We start from the raw sequence: 22,500 nt of genomic DNA, 5'->3' as shown, positions 1-22,500 counted from the left end.
CTTCTCTAGGCATCCTTCTTTTCTTCCAGTCTCCAGTCCCTCATCTCCTTCCATCCTCCCTTTCCTTCCTTTCTTTTACTTTTTCTCTCACATTCCTTCACCTTCTTCCTTACATCCATCACTATATCCCTTCTTTCTCTCATTCTTCCTCCCCTTCATCATTCCTTCCATCATATATCTCTATTTCTTTGTCTCAAGATCCCCACCTTACTTCCTTCTTCCATTTCTTTCTCCTACATCCATCCTTTCCATCCTCTCTCTCTCTCTCTCTCTCTCTCTCTCTCTCTCTCTCTCTCTCTCTCTCTCTCTCTCTCTCTCTCTCTCTCTCTCTCTCTCTCATTTCCTCCCTCCTTCCCTCTCTATCTCCCACTCCTATTGTTTTCTCTCTCCATCTGTCTTTATATACTTTCTCTCCCTCAACGTCATATTCTTCTCTCATCCCATCCTTTCCTTTCTCTCCTTCAGTCTTATTCTACTCTTCCTCCATCCTTCCTCTCTTCTTCCATCTCTATCTCTTACTCCCTCTACCCATCTTTGTATCCCTTCCATCAAACTCATCATCTCTCCTTCCACCTTTCCTCTCTTCTTTATCTCTCAAACCCTTCACATCATCCTTCTCTCCATTCTTACCAGCATCCCTCACTAAAACAGAACATACTAACACTGCCAAGCCTGTTGGTGTTTGTTCGTTGTTCATCCTTGTGTTCCCTTGTGTTCCTTTCTTCCTTCCAAGCAAAATAGCATCAGGCAGGATTCACTTCAAACTCCTGAAATTCGACTGTGAGATAATCTGTGTTAAAGATGATAGCTGGTGGTGCCTCGTCCCCGCAGCGCACGGGCACACCAACACCTGAGAGCTCCTTTCTCCCTCCCTCCCTCGCTGCCTGCCTGCCTGCCTGCCTGCCTGCCTGCCTGCCTGCCGCCACGCACCCTTAGGACTGTGGTAGAAAAAAGGTGAATTGGATCAGTGTTATATTCTAATCGCTGGGGACAGTTTCTCTCTCTCTCTCTCTCTCTCTCTCTCTCTCTCTCTCTCTCTCTCTCTCTCTCTCTCTCTCTCTCTCTCTCTCTCTCTCTCTTCATTTTCTCATTTTCTTCTCGTCTCTGTTTCTATTACCTCTTGTCTTTCTCTCCTCTTCCATCTTCACCTATTTCTTTCACAGTCTTAACTTTGTCATGGCATTCTTTCCATTCTCTCTCTCTCTCTCTCTCTCTCTCTCTCTCTCTCTCTCTCTCTCTCTCTCTCTCTCTCTCTCTCTCTCTCTCTCTCTCTCTCTCTCCCTTTCAAACATGGTTTTCTCTGTGTCTTCCTCTGTTTCCTTCACACACCCTTTTATCTCATTCTTTCCCTCAGTCATCATCCCTTTCCCTTCTCCTTTTTTCCTTACCACTTGAACAGTCTCTCTCTCTCTCTCTCTCTCTCTCTCTCTCTCTCTCTCTCTCTCTCTCTCTCTCTCTCTCTCTCTCTCTCTCTCTCTCTCTTACTTACATCTCACGTTCTTTGCTTTCCACCTTTTACCCTCACTTCTCATAACTCCTCCTTCTGTTCCTCCTCCTGCTCCTCCTCCTCCTCCTCCTGTTCCTTCCACCTACCGCCCTTTGGCTTATCTAACTCCTATGTCCCGCTAGAATGACGGACCAGGCCAAGAACTCATAAAGCTGCCTCCAGGACCCCCTTCATGGCTTTAGGACAACTTCTTGGTGCCTTTCCCGTGTCTGGTCCAAAAGCTTTCCTGGGAATTAAAACGCAAATGACATGCACTGGAAAAAGAAAGTGTGATAAGAGGGATGATTAAAGGAGATAAGACTTGGTGGTGGTGGTGGTGGTGGTGGTGGTGGTGGTCGATGGAGGTTATTTCTGTGGGTTATGAGATGTGGTGGAGATGCGGTGGTGAATGTTATGCTGTGCTGCCTCTGTCTGTCTAGTTCTCCCATGTATGAAATGGAATCTTGAAGAAGGGAAGGGAATGGAAGGGAAGTGAAGGAGAGAGAGAGAGAGAGAGAGAGAGAGAGAGAGAGAGAGAGAGAGAGAGAGAGAGAGAGAGAGAGAGAGAGAGAGAGAGAGAGAGAGAGAGAGAGAGAGAGAGAGAGAGAGAGAGAAATGGATAGAATGAAAAAAAAAAAAAATAGAAAGTATAACACCTTACAAACCACAAACACACCATCAAAACAAACAGACAGACAGACATTAACTTACATTCAACTTACACGTATGTACCTTCTCTCTTCCCATGAGAATAATAAAAGAAACGGACTGATTAACACGCAACTAAAACAGAAAAATGGAGAGAAATTACCATACGTCCAATCCAACACACACACACACACACACACACACACACACACACACACACACACACACACACACACACACACACACACACACACACACACACACAACCTTTGCTCTTCCACGACAATAGAAAACGGAGTAATTAATAAGACAGATGGATACAGCGACAACATAACGGGCGTCTGCTTAGGAAGGGGTGAATCAGGGGTGGTTACTGGCTGGCCGGCGGGTGGATGAGGGTACGGGGAAAAAAAGCGTAGATGGAAAGAGTAAAGTAAAAGAGTGAGGCAGAGCTCTCCTCCAAATCCTTGCAATGCGCTTAATACCAGGGAGGAAAAACGAGGTGGAGAGAGAGAGAGAGAGAGAGAGAGAGAGAGAGAGAGAGAGAGAGAGAGAGAGAGAGAGAGAGAGAGAGAGAGAGAGAGAGAGAGAGAGAGAGAGAGAGAGAGAGAGAGAGACTTGTAGATTAGTAAATAGATAAACAGGCAAAAAGATAAGCAGGTAGAGATGGCTAGATAGAAAAAAAAAGATAAAAGACAAGGCAGAGATCACGAACAGGAATCAGTGAGGAAAGAGGGCAAAATAAGAAGTCAGAAACAAAATCAGAAGAAAAGAGTGAGTGAAGAAAGCAGAAAAACGGAAGTAAGCGACAAAAATGCAAGAGAAGAATAAGAGGAAGAAAGAAGGAAGAAGGAAGTAAGATGATCCAACAAGATATTTCACTCAGCAAAGGTTTCGCAGCGCCACACAACATGCTCTCTCGTCTCCCTTTCCCTCTCCCTCCCTGCTCGATATTCCTCTTCCGTCGCGTCTCCCTCCGGCCCTGCAGTAATTTTCGCTCCTCCCCGAGCCTCTAAACTCCCCTTCAGGATCGGGGAGATAAAATTGGGGCTCGTTTGTGGCGTGGAACAAATACACCAGTTTCCTTTCGACCTGATGATGATTTTTCTCCGTCTCTCCGATCACGCGGCGAGTAAATTGTATTATTGTGGCCTCCAGCTATACACCTTTCCTCCCTCCTTTGTCTCTTTCCTTTATACTCTTCTCTTCTCCTCGTGTGCACGTGTTCCTCCTTCACTCCTCGGTGCTGTAGTGTTCATACATGATTCCGTGAGAGGAAAATACAGGGTTATGTTCCTCTGCTTTTTTTTTTTTATAATACCTGTACCTCTCTTTTTTGTTGTGGAAATTAATTCATGTTTCTGGAAGCGAACGTGTGTGTGTGTGTGTGTGTGTGTGTGTGTGTGTGTGTGTGTGTGTGTGTGTGTGTGTGTGTGTGTGTGTGTGTGTGTGTGTGTGTGTGTGTGTGTGTGTGTGTGTGTGTGTGTGTGTGTGTGTGTGTCGCACTTGAGATAAAGTTTCTTCGTATACTGCTCCATTACTTTACGAGTATTTGGTTGATGTACACTGTAGGAGAGGAAGGTTGAGCGGGAGGGGACCATTACAACACGTGGCGGGCTCTAATCACACCGGGCGGCGGGGATAACTGGCGCTCACTCGCCGTAAAGAGAATTACGAGGGTGTACCTCCATCCGGCAGCGCCCTGACCCTGGCTTTATGTCTCACTCATAACTCCAGCCGCCTTATTGCTTCCCTTTAGGCGCCTTCCAATAAATTACAGGAAATCACTAAAATACCGACGGATTCCTCCATAAAAGCACAAGTATCCTTCATAAGTGTACGGCCCTCCATCCCTTATTCCCTTTTAAAGGACGATGCCTCGCAGGCCCACCCAAGGCGTCCTGCTGACCCAGCACCTCGCGGATGATGCTCTATAGGATTGCTGAGTCCCCTCCCGCCCCAGGGTCTTCGTGCGTGGGGTGGTGAAGGACAGGGAAGAGGAGAGGAAGGAAAAGAAAAATGGGACATGATAACGGTGGAAAAGGTGGGGGTGGTCAAGGAGTGAGGCTCGGTAAGTAGGGGATGGGAAGGTTGGAGTGGGGGCCAGCGCAAAGTAGGAGGGTAAAGAATGGCCAGAATAGTCTGCCCTGGACCATTAACAGCCCGGGGCGGCGACAAAGCAGGGCGAAGGATGGAAGCGCTCATAGTCAGTACCTTGAACACCTTGACGTGCAATCACTTGAAATAACTCTTATGACTTGGAGGTTTTATTCACCCATTGTTATTTCAGTGACAGCGTCCCGTGTCGTTCCAGGCGAGTCTGTGGGTGGGTGAGGCGTGTGATGGCGGGGTCGGCGCGCGCGCGGCGGCCGGGCTGGCGGCGGCGGCGGCCGGCGGTGTCCGGGTAGCGGCGGCTGCCGCCGGGATGCGCCGCAGCCGCAGCTTCTGCATGAAGGGAGAGCAGCAGCAGCAGCAGCAACAGCAGCAGCACCAGCCGTGCCAGCCACCCGCTTACGGAGGCGCATCCTACTGCGAGCAAGACTGCCCCGCCCCGCACGGCTCCCGCCACAGCGTGGACGTGTGCGGCGCCACGACCTCCAGGCCGGCCTACGGGCGCGCCGTGCCCTCCTGGGGCGACGGACGGCGCGGGGCGGGGTCATCGCAGAGCGTATCGGTGACCTGGTGCAGCGGCACCGCGGAGACGGGCCTGGGGCCCCTCGATCCTCTGCTGCCGCCTCTCCCACCTGACCTGGAGGAGCACCTCAGGACCTGTCGCTGCACCTGCAACCACATGGGCTACGGGAACTTCGAAGCGGGCGCCTCCCCGCACCACGCCTCGGTAGGTCCAATCCCTGTTACATGTCGCGGCCAGTGTGTGCAGCCCGCGCCTCGCAGCACCGTCTGCTTCTCTCTCTCTCTCTCTCTCTCTCTCTCTCTCTCTCTCTCTCTCTCTCTCTCTCTCTCTCTCTCTCTCTCTCTCTCTCTGTCTGTCTGTCTGTCTGTCTATTTGTGTTATTGCACCTGATTTGAGCGGAAATAGGCATGGGCAACGGCGCCTTCAGGTAACGGTGACCATAATCCAGCACAGAGAACGTGTCAGCACACCCCCACGGGCGTGGCTGGGTTTGGGACGCTGAGTGTGGGGAGGGGGGAGGCGCCAGGGGTCGAGAGGCGCGGCATGGAATAAGAGGAAATAACTAGACGAAGAAATACAGGTTAACAAACTCCAATACACACCACTCACGTTGTTTGCATCGCCGGGAAGTTCAGCGTCCCTCTCAGGTTTCACATCAGATTTGCACACCACCTCCTGGGAGCCGCCACCGCCTCTCAAAGTGCGCCACTTAAGTCGGGTTGGATGGCAGAAGCAAATAGCCTCTCCAGCTTCCTTCACAACTCATCAAAACAGCACACACATTATCCTTCACTGCTGAAAATCACATTCTTCACCTCATTTTCCTGGGTAGACGTTCTATCCTTTCTTTTCACATTTTCTTACCTGCACTCCTTTCTCCATCCCACCTATCCCCTCCCTAACTCCCTTTCCTCTCATCATTAACTCCCTCCCACCGCTCTCTCATCCCCTGCGCACTTCTCTTACAGACGCCGCAGCACACAACACTAATTAACAGAAACACGATGGAAGTCTCCCACGTCAGAAACGCTGTCTCGCTCTGGGCAAATGAGAGGCAAGTTTAGGGCGCCTGCGAAGGTGGAGTGAAGTGTAGCGGGGAATGAGAAGACGCAGAGAACGGGAGGGAGAGGCAGGGGGGTAAAGGAGGGTGAAATTGCCTGAGGAAGAGGAAGAGCAGGAAGGAAAGAACATGACGTAAGTGAGACTGGGCAGTGGCGAGTAAGAAGAATGAAGGAGCCTCCTCAGTAAAAAAGAAAATAAATAAATAAGTAAATAAAAATATAAAAAATACTCGAGAGGCTTTCTGGCGCAGCAGTCATAATACATTTCCTACGGGACGTATATTTGGTCTCGCTTGTCGAGGAGCAAAGATACGATCTGGTGGCGGAGAAACGAATCGACATAAGGTTTCTTTCATTCGCGAGAAATAAGAGACGCTGCTCCCTAATCTCTGCCTGCTGAGGCGAGTAAAAAGCTCAAGGCAGGAAGCAAATGGTTGTCTTTAGAATTCAGAACAGGTAGAAATGACGAGATTTTTTCCTCTACCAGTGTGAGTTTGTTCTTATGCCCGGCATGTACGAGTATATACAGGTGGTTGTAGCGAATGGGTGCCAGTATTACAAACCAAAGGTTTGCATTCAGAAGAAGCGACAAGAAGTGATCTCTTACTGGGTGATTGTCCCAACTTATACATATGATGGTGGAAAAGTTGGGTCGCAATTATAAAATTCAACACAAAGGGCTTGGGTAGACGATAAATGACAAGAATCTCTCTCTCTCTCTCTCTCTCTCTCTCTCTCTCTCTCTCTCTCTCTCTCTCTCTCTCTCTCTCTCTCTCTCTCTCTCTCTCTCTCTCTCTTAGGATATCTTTTTTTTCCAATTACACATACGTAACAGTGGGATGCTAATACTATATTAAAAAAAAAACTTGCATTGTTGCAATACATTTTTAAAATTCTTAAAAGATGGAAATAATGATTATATCTCTCTCTAAGGTGACTTCGTCCTCGTCACCAACTACACAGATGACTCCAGCAGTACGTGCAGTGCAAGGAATTGTAAACACAAATGGTGGCAGCGGTGGGATGCACTAATTATACATTCCAGTGTTGTACTGGTTCTATCACATACCTGGTGGGATTGAGTTGCACTGCTATTCATACCTAACAATCGTGTGTATGCTTTCTTTCCTGACTGGCAATGTGGCACAACTTCCAACACTGCACAGCGTGTCAGTTTTGAGAAATTGCACATCGCGGAGTTCTGGCGTTGTGGTGGTGTAGGGAAGCAGAGAGAGAGGGAATATGTTGGCAATGCATGCAAACTAAAGAAACAAACCATTGTTTTCTGATGTAAATGGTGTTACAATATTTTAAAGTCTGATGTCGTTTCTGGTAATGAAGTAACATTGACGTAGGTGTAGTACAGATGGAGAATATGTTGTAGATATGACAAAAGAATAAACTTAAGAATTATAGCAAAATCTTGTTACTGGAGGTAAAGTATTTTCTTATGTCACTCGTCCTAGATACATTTTTTTCTCTCATTAAGAAAAATATTGGAGGTACGGCCACAGATAGCTTTGTACTGTTAGCTTTATCACGTTACAAGTGGCGGAACATTTTTTGAGATCATTCGTCATGTGTTTTTTTTTTTTTTTCAGAGTAAAGAATATATATATATATATATATATATATATATATATATATATATATATATATATATATATATATATATATATATATATATATATATATATATATATATATATATATATATATATATATATATATATATATATATATATATATAAAATGTTGCATACATGGCTAAAAATAGTCCAGAATTATTGTGATGCCAATTTACTGGAGTCAAAATATTTTCTGAGGTCACTCACCCTAATTTCTCGTGTCTTTCCCGTTGATAAAAGCAAGAACTGCACAAAAGAAAATGGAATGCAGGTGACAGGACGAGGCTTGTGTGGGAGGGAGAAAGCGCAATGCCAGAACCGCAGCATATTTCACTACATCAAAACTTCCAGCGCATCCCTCACCAACATACGCACGCACGGACACACACACACACACACACACACACACACACACACACACACACACACACACACACACACACACACACACACACACACACACACACACGATTCGCATTTCCCAAAACGTCAAAACAAAGGCAAAAATTCTCCTGCAAGATAAATTACGTGATGAAAAACAATTACCTCTTTGCTCTCTCTCTCTCTCTCTCTCTCTCTCTCTCTCTCTCTCTCTCTCTCTCTCTCTCTCTCTCTCTCTCTCTCTCTCTCGTATCTCTCCCTGCCTCTCTCTTTTCCGACATGACCATCATTCACCCCCCCACCTCTCTCTCTCTCTCTCTCTCTCTCTCTCTCTCTCTCTCTCTCTCTCTCTCTCTCTCTCTCTCTCTCTCTCTCTCTCTCTCTCTCTCTCTCTCTCTCTGTAGCTTTAAAATTAGCGGATGCCATTGTGCCCGCCAAACATTTCAGCGGAACACAGGAAATTTTAATTAGTTCAACGGGCAGGTAAGTTACTTCCCATGCTAGTCGTCATATTTTGCGATTTAAAGGCAAAATTAGCGGCAGAGGAGGCTACTGGAAAGCTGCATGACGGCGGGAGACCAAAAGGGAAGGAGGGAAAGAAGACAAGGAGAGGAAGGGAAACCAAAGGGAAGGGGAAGAGGAGAGGAGAGGAGAGAGGGGAGAGAAGGAGTGGGAGGAAAACAAAAGGAAGGGAGGGAGAGAGAGAGAGAGAGAGAGAGAGAGAGAGAGAGAGAGAGAGAGAGAGAGAGAGAGAGAGAGAGAGAGAGAGAGAGAGAGAGAGAGAGAGAGAGAGAGAGAGAGAGAGAGAGAGAGAGAGAGAGAGAGAGAGAGAGAGAGAGAGAGGAATGCTGCATGACCTCGAATTACAAAAGGAAAGGGAAAAGGAGAGAGGAAAAGGGAAATTGAGAGAAAGGGCTGAATTGTTCCTAAATGGCATAATTGAGGAAGGGAAAGAGAAATGGGGGAATCGAAAGGGGAATAAAGGATTAATGAAGGATGGCAGGAACAAACGAACGAGCGAAGGAAGCGAGAAGAGACGAAGGGAAAAAGATGAAGGAAAGAAATAGAGAAAAGAAAAAAATAAGAAAACGACAAGGAAACGACAAGACAAGGAAGGGAGGTGGGGAGGAGGGAGGAAACGAGGTATGCAGAAAGTAAGTTAAAAATGAAAGACGAGAAAAAAAAAAAAGACGAGAGATGGCGAAGGAGAAGACGATGAAAGGAAGGAATCAGAGAGGGAAGAATTGAAGAATAGGAAGAAAGAAACGGGATGGAGAGAGAGAGAGAGAGAGAGAGAGAGAGAGAGAGAGAGAGAGAGAGAGAGAGAGAGAGAGAGAGAGAGAGAGAGAGAGAGAGAGAGAGAGAGAGAGAGAGAGAGAGAGAGAACTAATAAAAAGATAAGATGGTACGAGGAGATGACAAAGGAAAGGATGAGAAAAGAAAAGATTTAAAAAGAAAGCAGTATGGAATCAGGATGAGTAAATGGAAAGAGAGCAAATTAAATGTTAAGGATAAGAGGAACAGCAGAGATGAGTTAACGACGAGATGACTTTGTGAAGAATGGAAAAAAAAAAAAAGAAATGTAGAAGCAGCAAACGATAAAGAAGGTCAAGTGAATCAAAAGAATAAGAAAATTGCAGTCGTGTATGGAATGAGAGAGAGAGAGAGAGAGAGAGAGAGAGAGAGAGAGAGAGAGAGAGAGAGAGAGAGAGAGAGAGAGAGAGAGAGAGAGAGAGAGAGAGAGAGAGAGAGAGAGAGAGAGAGAGAGAGAGAGAGAGAGAGAGAGAGAGAGAGAGAGAGAGAATAACTAAGTCAAATTAAGGAAATGCCAACTTGAGACCAGACAGAGAAATGAGAGTCGGAGAAAGGAAAGGGAAGGAGGAGAGGAAGGGAGCGGTGAAGAGAGAGGGAAATCGTAGAATATTCCTGAAGGAGGGTCTGGGAGAGTTGGGAAGGAGAGGCAACCGATATCCCTTTGGTGAAGAGATAACGCGTTTCATAAGATTATCAATTTTTCCCCTTCATTGGGCGAGGCCGAGATAGAGAAGGAAGCGGGAAGATCATCACACGGGAATGCTTACAATCTATTTCAAACTCTATTCCTTGGGCATTGATTTTACCATTTTTGAGCTTATTCTTGAGTTTTTGTCCTTTTTCAATGTGTTTACCTCATAACTTCAACGTGATTTGTTTTTTTTTGTTTTTTTGTCCTGGTGTTGTCTGTCCATAGTGCCTGTTAGTTTGTTTTACATTTTAAGGCTTATTCTCCTCTTTTTTTTTTTTTTCTCTCTATCTCAATTTTCAACTCATGTTTTCAACCCTATTTTGTGTTCTTAGTGTTGCCTTTTCCCTGTCCTTGTTCATTTAATTTTACCATTTCAAGGCTTATTCTTGTTTTCTTCTTTTTATATGTTTATCTCATATTTTCCACTTTATTTCGTTTTGCTGTCTTGGTGTTCCTGCTCTCTCTCTCTCTCTCTCTCTCTCTCTCTCTCTCTCTCTCTCTCTCTCTCTCTCTCTCTCTCTCTCTCTCTCAATGATTTATTCCTTACTTTCCTTTCCTCCCTCTTTCATGTAACATTGTCTCCTGTTTCCTGCCTCTCGTCCTCCTCTTCTTCCTCTTCCTCCTTCTCTCCTTCATACAAAGAACCTTCCCTCCTCCTTCCACTGCCCTGCACCTCCTTCCTCTCTCTCCTATCTACCTTCTCATGAATTTCCTCATTTCTCATTTTTCCTTTTAGGTTTTCGTTTTCTTTCTCCCTTGTACTACATTAGTTTCCTCTCTCGTTTATCATTTTAGCTTTTCCTCTCCATCTTCCCCACAGCTTCACTTCTTTTCTCTCTTTTTTTTTCTTTCTATCTTCCCTTCTGCATTTTACATTTTTTCCTGTTTGCCCAGTTCAAATCTTCCTTCCTTCTTTCATTTCCTCATCACTCCTTCCTGTATTCTTACTTATTTACCTCGCATATTATCTCTCTTCTTCCTCTTTTCTTTCCTTCTTGCATCATTTCCTTTTTTTTATTTCTTACTTCCTGTCGTCTTTTTCTACGCCTTCTTTCTTTCTCCATTCCTACCACCATCTTACATCTTCCTTCTCTCCTTGCTGCAACCCTTCTTCCTCTCTTTCCTCCTTTCATTCCCTTCTTATCCTTATTCTTTCCACGATTTCCCTGCCTAACCTTACGTTCCTCATTTTCTTCTTTCCTCCTTTTATTCCCTTCTCCCCTCCTCCCTTGTCCTCTCCACAATCTCCCTCTGACAACCACATCTTACCTCCCTTCCTCACGCCCTCCCTTGTCCCTCCCGCTCTTCATTCTGCAGGTGTCTCCTTTCCTGGCTCCAGTTCGCCGTCTCCTCTAATTATAAGCTAATCCTCGGCAGAACTAAGCTTTAATTCTGCTTATTATTTCCTATTAAGCCTCGCGCCGCCGCCATGGTGCCACATGTCGGCCACAGGCACCGCGTGGCACACTTCCGGGGTGCCAACGGTGCCACTTAAGCCTTTCACTGTTGTGGTGTCCTTTAATATTCACGGCACTGTAATAATTGTTTAGAGGGATACTTAACAAAAAAAAAAAAAAAAAAATGCATGGACACTGAGAGACAGAAAAAAAGGAAAATGGTAAGTAGATATAGGAAAAAGGAGAAAAGAAAAGGATTTAAGGGTAAATTTTGTCCCTCCCAAGCTAGAGCACTATTTGAAAGACTGCTACAAAAATACCTAAAAAAAAAAAAAAGTTGTTGGTGACTTTGTGGAGGAAGAAATGTCCCCCAGTGAAAGTTTTAAAGCAGTCATGTTACTTTATTGCATTATATTGAACTTTTTTTTCTCTCTTAGTACAATTTCTTTCCCTTGGTACTTATTGTTTGTGCTACCTTTCTCTCTCTCTCTCTCTCTCTCTCTCTCTCTCTCTCTCTCTCTCTCTCTCTCTCTCTCTCTCTCTCTCTCTCTCTCTCTCTCTTTACATTTTTGGCTTACTGATTTTCCTTTTCTTTACTTTCTATTTATTTCTATGTTTTTCCTTCTCCGTCTTTTAAAATATACGCTCCACTACTTACTTTCTCTTTTTTACACACATCCATCCTACATTTTTATTTCACATCTCTTACACATTTCTGTTACATTTCCCTTTTTTCATTACTCGTAACTTATCCTCTCTCTCTCTCTCTCTCTCTCTCTCTCTCTCTCTCTCTCTCTCTCTCTCTCTCTCTCTCTCTCTCTCTCTCTCTCTCTCTCTCTCTCTCTCTCATTTTTAGTGCCTGTCCTTCTTCATATTCCATTTCTACTTGTCTTCTGCCTAATGTCCTCTGTCAGGTTTTACTTACTCTTTTTTTCCCACATTCGTTATCTTCACTTTCTCTTTTCTTTAATCTTTTCTCTCTCCTTGCTTTCGTTCTGTCTGCGCCACAAATTCAGTTTTCCTGTTTTATTACACGTTCGTTCTTTCATTTTGATTATCCAACAAGAAAATACACAACTGTAGCAATTTTCTCCTTTTAGTAAATATTTCAGTGCCATTCTTTTAATTCTCGTAGCTTCTCATCTGTGAGTCTCTCTCTCTCTCTCTCTCTCTCTCTCTCTCTCTCTCTCTCTCTCTCTCTCTCTCTCTCTCTCTCTCTCTCATTACTTAATTTTCAGGTTTTCTTTCCTAATTTTCTCTCACTCTTTCCCTTCCTTCTTTTCCTCTCTATCTCTGTGTTTCCTCTCTACTTTTCCTATACTCCTAAACTCTCTCTCTCTCTCTCTCTCTCTCTCTCTCTCTCTCTCTCTCTCTCTCTCTCTCTCTCTCTCTCTCTCTCTCTCACTTCTTCGCTTGTCTTCGTCTCTTTCTGCACAACAATTAAGTTCACATGTACTTCCTCACCTCAAGCAAGGAAGTTTTACTCCGGGCTTAGCATAATGCGTAAAGCAAAGCGCATTTCACTAACGCCATCATCTTAATATATGCTAATGCACTTTCCCTTCCTTTGCTTCAAACGCACGCAACATCCACAAATTACGTACAACATTCAGAGCGCAACAGAAATCCAGCACTCTTTCCATTTCAATCTTGGTGGTGGTGGTGGTGGTGGTGGTGGTGGTGGTGGTGGTGGTGGTCAAAATAGTTATAAAGACGGAATGTGGGAAGAAAATGTCAAGGAATGAAGAAAAGAAAACGAAGACGGGAGGGTGTACTGATAGGTAAATAAGGAATAAGTAATGGTGAATAAATATGGCGAGTGAAGAGAGGAGAAGGAAGAGGAGGACGATGATAGTGATGACTAAAGGAGGAATAAATGATGATGGAATGTGGAAAAAAAGATGTGATGAAAGTTAAGAAAAGAGGGAAGGAGCGTGGGAGGAGGAGGAGGAGGAGGAGGACTAAAGACAGAATAGCTAATGATAAAAGAATGTGAATATGAATATGGTGAGAGGAAAAAAGAGAAGAAGGAAGAAGAGAGGAAGGAAGAAGAAGAGGAGGAAGAGGATAGTAATGGATAAAGAGAGAGAATAGTTAATGATAATGGAATACGGAAAGGAATATGATGAGAAAGAGAGAGAGAGAGAGAGAGAGAGAGAGAGAGAGAGAGAGAGAGAGAGAGAGAGAGAGAGAGAGAGAGAGAGAGAGAGAGAGAGAGAGAGAGAGAGAGAGAGAGAGAGAGAGAGAGAGAGAGAATTTAGGAAAGAGAGAAAACACGAGAGGAAAAAGGAAGAGAAAGAGAGGAAGAGAAAAAATTACAGGAAAGAAAAAACATTTAAACCTGAAAATGAACTAATGAGAGAGAGAGAGAGAGAGAGAGAGAGAGAGAGAGAGAGAGAGAGAGAGAGAGAGAGAGAGAGAGAGAGAGAGAGAGAGAGAGAGAGAGAGAGAGAGAGAGAGAGAGAGAGAGAGAGAGAGAGAGAATGACCAGGTAGGGCCGCCTCTCACTAATAACACCTGCCTCACTCTCATTCATGACTTCCCCCTCTCACTAAAACTCTCTCTTTCTCTCCCTCTTCCGGAATCTCTTTCATTTTATGCTGTATCTCCTTTCTTCCCCGCTTCCCTCTTCCCGTCATCATATTGCGCTTTCTCTCTCTCTCTCTCTCTCTCTCTCTCTCTCTCTCTCTCTCTCTCTCCTACCCATTTCTAACTCTTACTGTTCTTTTTACTTTATTTTACATTTTTTCCTCCCTTTCATGTTCTTTTTTTATTTCTTCATCTTATTCTCCCTCTTTCTGTCTTTCCAACTCGTTTTTTACTTTTTTATTCTTCTTACGGCTCTTTCGATCTACTAATCTATATTTATTTTCTTCATTTCCTTCTTTTTATCACAATTTTTTTTTGCGAATTTTATTGATTCAGTCTTACTTTCCTTCTCCAAATCTTCTCATTCATCACCTGATCTATCATTCCTTTTTTCCCCTTTTCTCTCTTCTTTTCATAATATTATTTCTCTTCTCCTCTCACTTTTCAACCACATTTCAATCTTTATGCCTGCTTCATGTCCTTCACTTTTCCTCTTCTTCTTTCATTCCACCTTTCACTCTCTCCACTCCATCATACTCTTTACTTCTCTCTCATCACTCCTTCCCACTCACCCACAATCTTCTCTCCCTCCTTTTACTCCCCCATCATAACCCACTTCCCTTCGCCGATGTCATAACCTTAGCCCATCCCATTCTTTACCCTCCCATTCCATCCCAAACCACTTTCCTGCTCCTCTCTCTCCATCTCTTCTCTCCCGTTCCCTCCCGCTCGAAAAGAGAGAGAATGAGGTATGGACAGAAACACTCCAGGGATTCCATAATGGTCATCCACTTGGAATCCAGTACTGTGGTGTAATTCCAGGGATTTTCTACCTTTTTCTTTCCAGTTCAGTTCTTATTCTTCATTTCTTCTTTGTATTCTTATTCTTCATATTCTCGTCGTTTTCCTTCGTTTTGGTGTTTTCATTTTTTTTTTTCTGGTGTTGCGTTTGTCTTTCTTCTTTATTCTTCCTTTGAGTTGCCGAAGAAGATACGATGATAAATGGGAGAGAGTAAAGGGTGGAGGAGTAGACAGGGAGGAGAATAACAGATATCAGTGTAGACAGAAGGTGAGATAAGCTTAAGAGGCGGAAGGACTGCTTGAGAGAGAGAGAGAGAGAGAGAGAGAGAGAGAGAGAGAGAGAGAGAGAGAGAGAGAGAGAGAGAGAGAGAGAGAGAGAGAGAGAGAGAGAGAGAGAGAGAGAGAGAGAGAGAGAGAGAGAGAGAGAGAGAGAGAGAGAGAGAGAGAGAGAGAGAGAGAGAGAGAGAGAGAGAGAGAGAGAGAGAGAGAGAGAGAGAGAGAGAGAGAGAGAGAGAGAGAGAGAGAGAGAGAGAGAGAGAGAGAGAGAGAGAGAGAGAGAGAGAGAGAGAGAGAGAGAGAGAGAGAGAGAGACTAGTGAGGATCAACGACTAGACAGGAACGTGAAAAAAACAACACAAGAAAAGTGGAGGAGGAGGAGGAGGAGGAGGAGGAGGAGGAGGAGGAGGAGGAGGAGGAGGAGGAGGAGGAGGAGGAGGAGGAGGAGGAGGAGGAGGTCGTGGCCTTTAAACAGGAGAGAAAAATATCATGCCATCCCCTTCCAAGACAGCCACTAAAGAAAATGGAATGGTAAAGAAAACGGGAATGGTAGAGTTGAAACGTTATGGGGAAACACGAAGGATATTAAAAAAAAGACGAAAACAAAAGAAAAAATAAGTGATGCTTCAGAATAATAGAGAATACAATAAAAAAATAAAATGTATCAGTGATTAAAGGTGCAGAAAGAAACATATAAAGAGAAAAGTAAAAGGAGAAAATAAAAAAAATGGTGAGTAAATGGAAATAGAAGAGATGGAAAAGGAAAAAAATAAATTAATAAGACACGCGAGAAAATTGAAGAACGAAGGTGAAGAGTGGAGGGAAAATATAAAACAGAGACATGGGGAGACAGAGAAATGAAAGAAGACAAAAGAGGAAAAGTGTAAATTAGGAAAAAAATAAAGATACAAAAGAAAAGTGGAAACAAGAGATAAACGATAAAGGAAAGACAAAGAACCGATAGAAATGTAAGGAAAAGAAGCGATAGCATAGTCGATAACGTGTATTAGGATAAAAAAAAAAAAAGATAAAAAAATAATGATTGAGAATTAAAAAGAAAAAAGTGGTAATTAACGAGAGAGAGAGAGAGAGAGAGAGAGAGAGAGAGAGAGAGAGAGAGAGAGAGAGAGAGAGAGAGAGAGAGAGAGAGAGAGAGAGAGAGAGACCAAACAAAAGGTCAAGAAGGCTGTTATTGGAGTCCACATCAGCCAAGACGTGTTGATGAAGGGCCGGAGACCGAATCCATTATGTCAACTGCTCCGACCTTCCCCCCCCCCTCTCTCTCTCTCTCTCTCTCTCTCTCTCTCTCTCTCTCTCTCTCTCTCTCTCTGAATCTCTTTCCAACGCAAATGAAAACGGACACGCCAAATAACAGATGAAAGTGAAAAACTATAAAAAAGAAAACGCGAAAAAAATACCTTTACGATCAAAAGAATGTAAAGGAATTAAAATCTAAGTACGTTATTTGATTTTTAAAAGAGAAACGTTTGACATATATTTAGTTATTAAAGGACTACAAGTGTCTCGATTACATTAAAAACAGGCAGCAATTACGGAGGTGCTGAATGGAAGAGATATGAGAGAGAGAGAGAGAGAGAGAGAGAGAGAGAGAGAGAGAGAGAGAGAGAGAGAGAGAGAGAGAGAGAGAGAGAGAGAGAGAGAGAGAGAGAGAGAGAGAGAGAGAGAGAGAGAGAGAGAGAGAGAGAGAGAGAGAGATGCAAGAAAGAAACGATGAATTATTTTGATGACAAATGACTCTTGTTGGAAAAAGAAAAGTTCAGCAACAAAATTTAATGAGAGAGAGAGAGAGAGAGAGAGAGAGAGAGAGAGAGAGAGAGAGAGAGAGAGAGAGAGAGAGAGAGAGAGAGAGAGAGAGAGAGAGAGAGAGAGAGTACACACACACACACACACACACACACACACACACACACACACACACACACACACACACACACACACACACACACACACACACACACACAATAGTAAACACAATAGCCAGACCTAGTTAGCTGCTTCCTTGAATCCCGCATCAGCCCCACAAGGAGACGTGCAATCAGCGGACACCCCTAGTCCATCCCGAGAGGCGAGTGTGAATGACTTCAAGTGGCATCGAGAGGGAGGAGTAGGACCCCCCCACCTTCGTCTCTCTCTCTCTCTCTCTCTCTCTCTCTCTCTCTCTCTCTCTCTCTCTCTCTCTCTCTCTACCCTACTGACACTTTTCCACTCAAACAGCGTTCTTCTTCTTCTTCTTCTTCTTCTTCTTCTTCTTCTTCTTCTTCTTCTTCTTCTTCTTCGAGAGAGAGAGAGAGAGAGAGAGAGAGAGAGAGAGAGAGAGAGAGAGAGAGAGAGAGAGAGAGAGAGAGAGAGTATACATGAGTACGTGTTTAATCACTGTTTTTATGGATCTTATTAGCGTGTTGTTTCCTTTCTCATTTTCATTCATCGCTTTCTTGTTTTCCAGTACCCCTTTCCTGGAGGTAATTAAATATCGCTACAGCATCAGGTCGAGATTAGCTCTGAATTAATTACAGGTGTGTTTTCCACGTACACCTTCATTTCTCTTCCAGGTAAAATTTTCTTGCATTTATTACACCTACAAGATTTCTCCCTTAAACAGTTCCCTTACAGGTATGCTATGTTGGGTTATGCTATGTCATCTAGGGTCAGGTTAAGTTCCATTGGTTACGTCAAGTTTGGTTAGGTTAGGCCAGGTAAGGTAAGGTAATGTTATGTTATCTTAGGTCAGGCAAAGTTATGTTGGTTGGATCAGATTAGGTAATGTTAGGTTGGGTAAGTAAGTAAGATTTAGGTTATGCTTTGTTAATTTAGAAGTATTTTCGTGGAATTTTCAAGTAACAATTTTCATGGGCAGAATTTACTAGGGTGAAGTTTACATGGATGCATTTTTCAAGCTGTAAAACCCACGCAGTATAAAAGAGCTGCAGGAAAATTAAAGTGTTGAGAAAAACTAGACAAATGAGTGGGAGAGGAGTTGCGGAAATGTTCTCTTGAGGGAAGACTTGGAATGAAAACGTAAAGGAATTTGTTGTACTGTTGGTTCTGGCTGTGCTTGCTGAACATGCCTCCAAGTCATGAACGTGTTTCTCTTAATAGGGGAATATACTACTACTACTACTACTACTACTACTACTACTACTACTACTACTACTACTACTACTACTACTACTGCTACTATTACTACAACTACTACTACTACTATATCTACTACTACTACTACAAAAGACTTCCGTTACGGCAAACTCAACTGCCACAAAAAAAGATAAAACAGCAACAATTACTACAACAACAACAACAACAACAACAACAACAACAACAACAACAACAACAACAAAACTAAGAACAAAAACAACAGACTGCTACTTATTTACCTACCTACCTACACCCACCCACCCACACACACACACACACACACACACACACACACACACACACACACACACACACACACACACACACACACACACACAGCCTAAGACAATAGAGGGGAAAGAAAATTCACCCAAAATCCCAACTATGAGCAGGAGCGATTTAAAAAACATTACGCCGCCCCGAGCCGCACGCCGCACCTGCTCCTCCTACACCTGCGGCGGGAAGAGTACACATTTACCACACCAGCAGCGGCAAATGAGCGCCCCAGGGTACTTGTGTCCCATCCCGCCCTTCAGAAAAACTCTGTGTACTGTTGCATTAGCGCTCCTTGGAAAATAGGAGATGATATGATTCTTCCCTCATTCACACACACACACACACACACACACACACACACACACACACGACTCTCTCTCTCTCTCTCTCTCTCTCTCTCTCTCTCTCTCTCTCTCTCTCTCTCTCTCTCTCTCTCTCATTTTTTTTTGCTTAAACTTTTACAACAACACTTCACAAATTGAATACAATGAAAAGTTAAAAAGTCTTCTGAGTTGAGACACCTAAGAACACTCTCTCTCTCTCTCTCTCTCTCTCTCTCTCTCTCTCTCTCTCTCTCTCTCTCTCTCTCTCTCTCTCTCTCTCTCTCTCTCAGTATTGACCGCTGATTCATCCCCTGCTTGACCTGACCTGGTATCACAGTGACCTTTCATGCGCGGCCATTAAAGATGAGGTCACCCACTGTCAACTTAACCGCGACACTCGGCCTGAATAAACCAGAGTCTCTCAATACTGTGCCTGGGAACGAGGAAAGGGAATTGTGGGAGTAAAGGCACTGAATGAACTTGAAGTCTTAATATTCCTGCTAATAAAAAGAACAGGTAGGAGAATTATCAATATTCTTTAAGAAACTTCATGTAAATTTTCAGTATCTTCAGTTTATATTGTGAAAAAATTGAAAAGGTCCCAGGAAACTTGCCGGGGAGAGAGAGAGAGAGAGAGAGAGAGAGAGAGAGAGAGAGAGAGAGAGAGAGAGAGAGAGAGAGAGAGAGAGAGAGAGAGAGAGAGAGAGGACACGTGCATTAACAAATATTTCGCCAACCTTTGAAAATCGTCCGACTGCAAAACGCTGAAAGGGGAACTGACGAAGAGGAGCAAAAAGGGGCAGGAGGAATATCAAGGAGACGAGAGCCTTTTTTCACCGAGGGAATAATGTTTGGCAGTCATGAATAATGCAGCACTGCGTAATGTGGCGCGGTGCTTCCTCAACATGTGACGCCAGACAGTTGAGGCACAAACACACCTGATTTAGCCTGGACTGCGGGGGTGGGTGGGTGGGAGAGAGAGAGAGAGAGAGAGAGAGAGAGAGAGAGAGAGAGAGAGAGAGAGAGAGAGAGAGAGAGAGAGAGAGAGAGAGAGAGAGAGAGAGAGAGAGAGAGAGAGAGAGTTAGTTCAAATGCAGTCACGCGTTATCCTTTCCCCCACTTTCATCTCCATCTTTTGCTTTCCTTTCCCTTCCTTCCTTCCTTCCTTTTTTTTCTTAGGGGGGCGAGGGAGAGGAACGCTGTATGAGCTCCATGCAGCGCCAAAACTTGGAATACATCAATTCTGCTTCCCTTTTCTATCTCCCTGTTTTACTTCAGTCTGCTTTCTTTCCTCTTGCATTCCCTCACTTCCCTCACTTCTCACTTCAAAAATTCTACCTTCCTAATTTTCTCCTTTCCTCTCTCACTTTCCGCCTTCCCTCTCACACATCTGCTCTCCCCTCCCTCACACACATCTGCTTTTCCCTCCATCTCTTTCTCCCTCCCTTCCTCCCTTCCGACAAATGATGGACGTAAATCAGACAACGGGACGGAGAAACTCGAGATGGAAAAAAAAGAACGTTGCTGACAAATTGCCGAGGCTTACATTCCCTCCCTCTTTTTGAAGCAACACAAAAAGGATCGAGTGTTTCTGTGCAGGTGAAGACGCTCCAATGTCAACTTTACTCGTGGTTTCTTTTCGAATTTTGCTGTTTTGTTCCTTGTTTCCTGTCCCTTTGTTCCTGGTTGACGTAATGAGATTGTTCGGTGTTATCAGCATCTAGACACGTAAGAAAGAAATGAATGTCACGCAGCCTTTACAATTATGGGAGTTTTGTTTTTAGTAGATAATCATGAAAAGAAATAATCGTATTTCTCTCACTTATTTTACTGTGGATACTACAATATTTCTCCTTCTATTTCTATGTTATGTTGTAACAGATGCTAAAATATCTTTAGCTCCTTTCCTCAATACAGTTTTGTTTTCAAGAGAAGCTTAAATATTTCCACTTCTTTGTTATCTGAATAGTATAAGCTCGCCTGTCAACATCCACTCTCTGTCTGTCTGTCTGTCTGTCTGTCTGTTTCCTTCATGCTCCCAGACAATTAACAGCGAGAATCCACACACTCACTACGCTACACCGATACTCTTGACACAGGATCTTGACACCTGCCTCGCTCCCTCCACACCTGTCATCTCCCCCCCACCTCTCTCTTTTTCTCTCTCTCTCTCTCTCCTCTGCTTTAATGCATTCCTTTCCAATTTGTCTTTCTTTCAATTTCTTTGTCAACCTCCCAGATTTTCAATTTATTTTGGTGTTTCATACATTTGTTTCTCTCTCTCTCTCTCTCTCTCTCTCTCTCTCTCTCTCTCTCTCTCTCTCTCTCTCTCTCTCTCTCTCTCTCTCTCTCACCTGCCATACACACTCCCTTCCCTCCATACAAATCACCGCGCCGTACCTTTCCCTGCGCAACAAAACGCCACACAATGGACACATGGAGGGCAACAGGGGGACCATGAAAAGAATTAGCCTCGTCACAGAACTCGTACTTTTGAGGCGAAACTTTGTGATACCAAACAATTACTCGCGCAGGTGAACTCAGGTAGAGACCGTCACCTGTATAACTCTTCACCTTTACCTGTCCCCTCCCTCCCTCTCTCTCTCTCTCTCGCTCCCTATCTCTCCCTCAATACTCAATACCGAAGGACTCTCGTTGAATGAATAATAAAATGCTGAAAAAAAAAAAAAAAAAAAACTGACGGGCTGCAACCTGATTATAAAAAAGTGAAGCAATATAATTTAGATAGATGTTTATAATGAAGTTTAAAGGTGTAGTGACCAGGTGTGTGTGTGTGTGTGTGTGTGTGTGTGTGTGTGTGTGTGTGTGTGTGTGTGTGTGTGTGTGTGTGTGTGTGTGTGTGTGTGTGTGTGTGTGTGTGTGAAAGTAATAATGAATAGTGGTGTCGGTGCGTGTCATTATTATTGGTGTAGGGTATTGCTGCTGCTGCTACTGCTGGTGATGATGATGATGGTGATGATGTTCTTGTTGATGCTGATGCAGGTGGTGGTAGTAGTAGTAGTAGTAGTAGTAGTAGTAGTAGTAGTAGTAGTAGTAGTAGTAGTAGTAGTAGTAGTAGTAGTAGTAGTAGTAGTAATTATGATCAAAATTTATTATTATTATTATTATTATTATTATTATTATTATTATTATTATTATTATTATTATCATTATTATCATTACCATCATTATCATCAAATATCAAAAAGGTTATTATGTCAACTCCAGCTGTGGCAATCTTTTCTTCCAAGTCGCTAACAACAACAACAACAACTCGACACCTTTTCTTCTTAGTCTTCCAGTCAAGTTTTTCTTCCTCACGTAACATTCTTTCTTATTGACTCGAATTCTTTGGTCAAAAAATTCCAGACTTTTCGATTCCCAGTAATTGTTTTGACGCAACTCCCTTCCGCACTAACTTTTATATATTTTTCTTTATTAATATTCTCTCTCTCTCTCTCTCTCTCTCTCTCTCTCTCTCTCTCTCTCTCTCTCTCTCTCTCTTTCAGCGCGTGATGTAATATTTCACCGTCTCTCTTCTTCCTCTTACCTCCTCCCCTTCTCCTTATCTTCCCTCTTCCCTTTCTTTTTGTCTTCTTGCCTTGCACCCTTTCCAACTTTAACACCATCGTCGCTGTTTCTCTTCAAAATTTCACTTCGACGGAGACAAGAGAAAGAAAAAAAGTAAAAGCAAAAAGAAGCAGAACATACATAAGAACATAAGAACATACGAGTAAGAAATAAGGGAAGCTGCAAGAAGCGACCAGGCTTACACGTGGCAGTCCCTGTATGAAACACTCCTACCTATTTCCACCTATCATCCCCATCCATAAACTTGTCT

General features: G+C 43.6%; 1 protein-coding gene and 1 long non-coding RNA gene across 3 annotated transcripts in view; one reads left to right on the top strand and one right to left on the bottom strand.

Annotated features, from left to right (window-relative positions):
• LOC135112097 (uncharacterized) overlaps positions 1-22,500 on the bottom strand; it is a 210,882-nt gene that overhangs the window by 7,117 nt on the left and 181,265 nt on the right. The window lies entirely within an intron of this gene.
• Positions 1-22,500, top strand: part of LOC135112096 (dipeptidase 1-like) — a 185,789-nt gene that overhangs the window by 63,784 nt on the left and 99,505 nt on the right. Inside the window, exon 2 of one of the 2 annotated variants that reach the window (XM_064026058.1) lies at positions 4,449-4,973. In XM_064026058.1, coding sequence (XP_063882128.1) covers positions 4,560-4,973 — 414 coding nt within the window. In that variant the 5' untranslated portion in view covers positions 4,449-4,559. Of the gene's footprint in view, positions 1-4,424; positions 4,974-22,500 lie in introns of both variants that reach the window. The other variant, XM_064026059.1, reaches the window with a different exon arrangement.

Source organism: Scylla paramamosain, chromosome 23 (genome assembly GCF_035594125.1).
Source record: "Scylla paramamosain isolate STU-SP2022 chromosome 23, ASM3559412v1, whole genome shotgun sequence".
Taxonomy (NCBI): Eukaryota; Metazoa; Arthropoda; class Malacostraca; order Decapoda; family Portunidae; genus Scylla; species Scylla paramamosain.
Note: the sequence above shows the minus strand (reverse complement) of the source record. Positions and strands in the feature narration are given on the sequence as shown.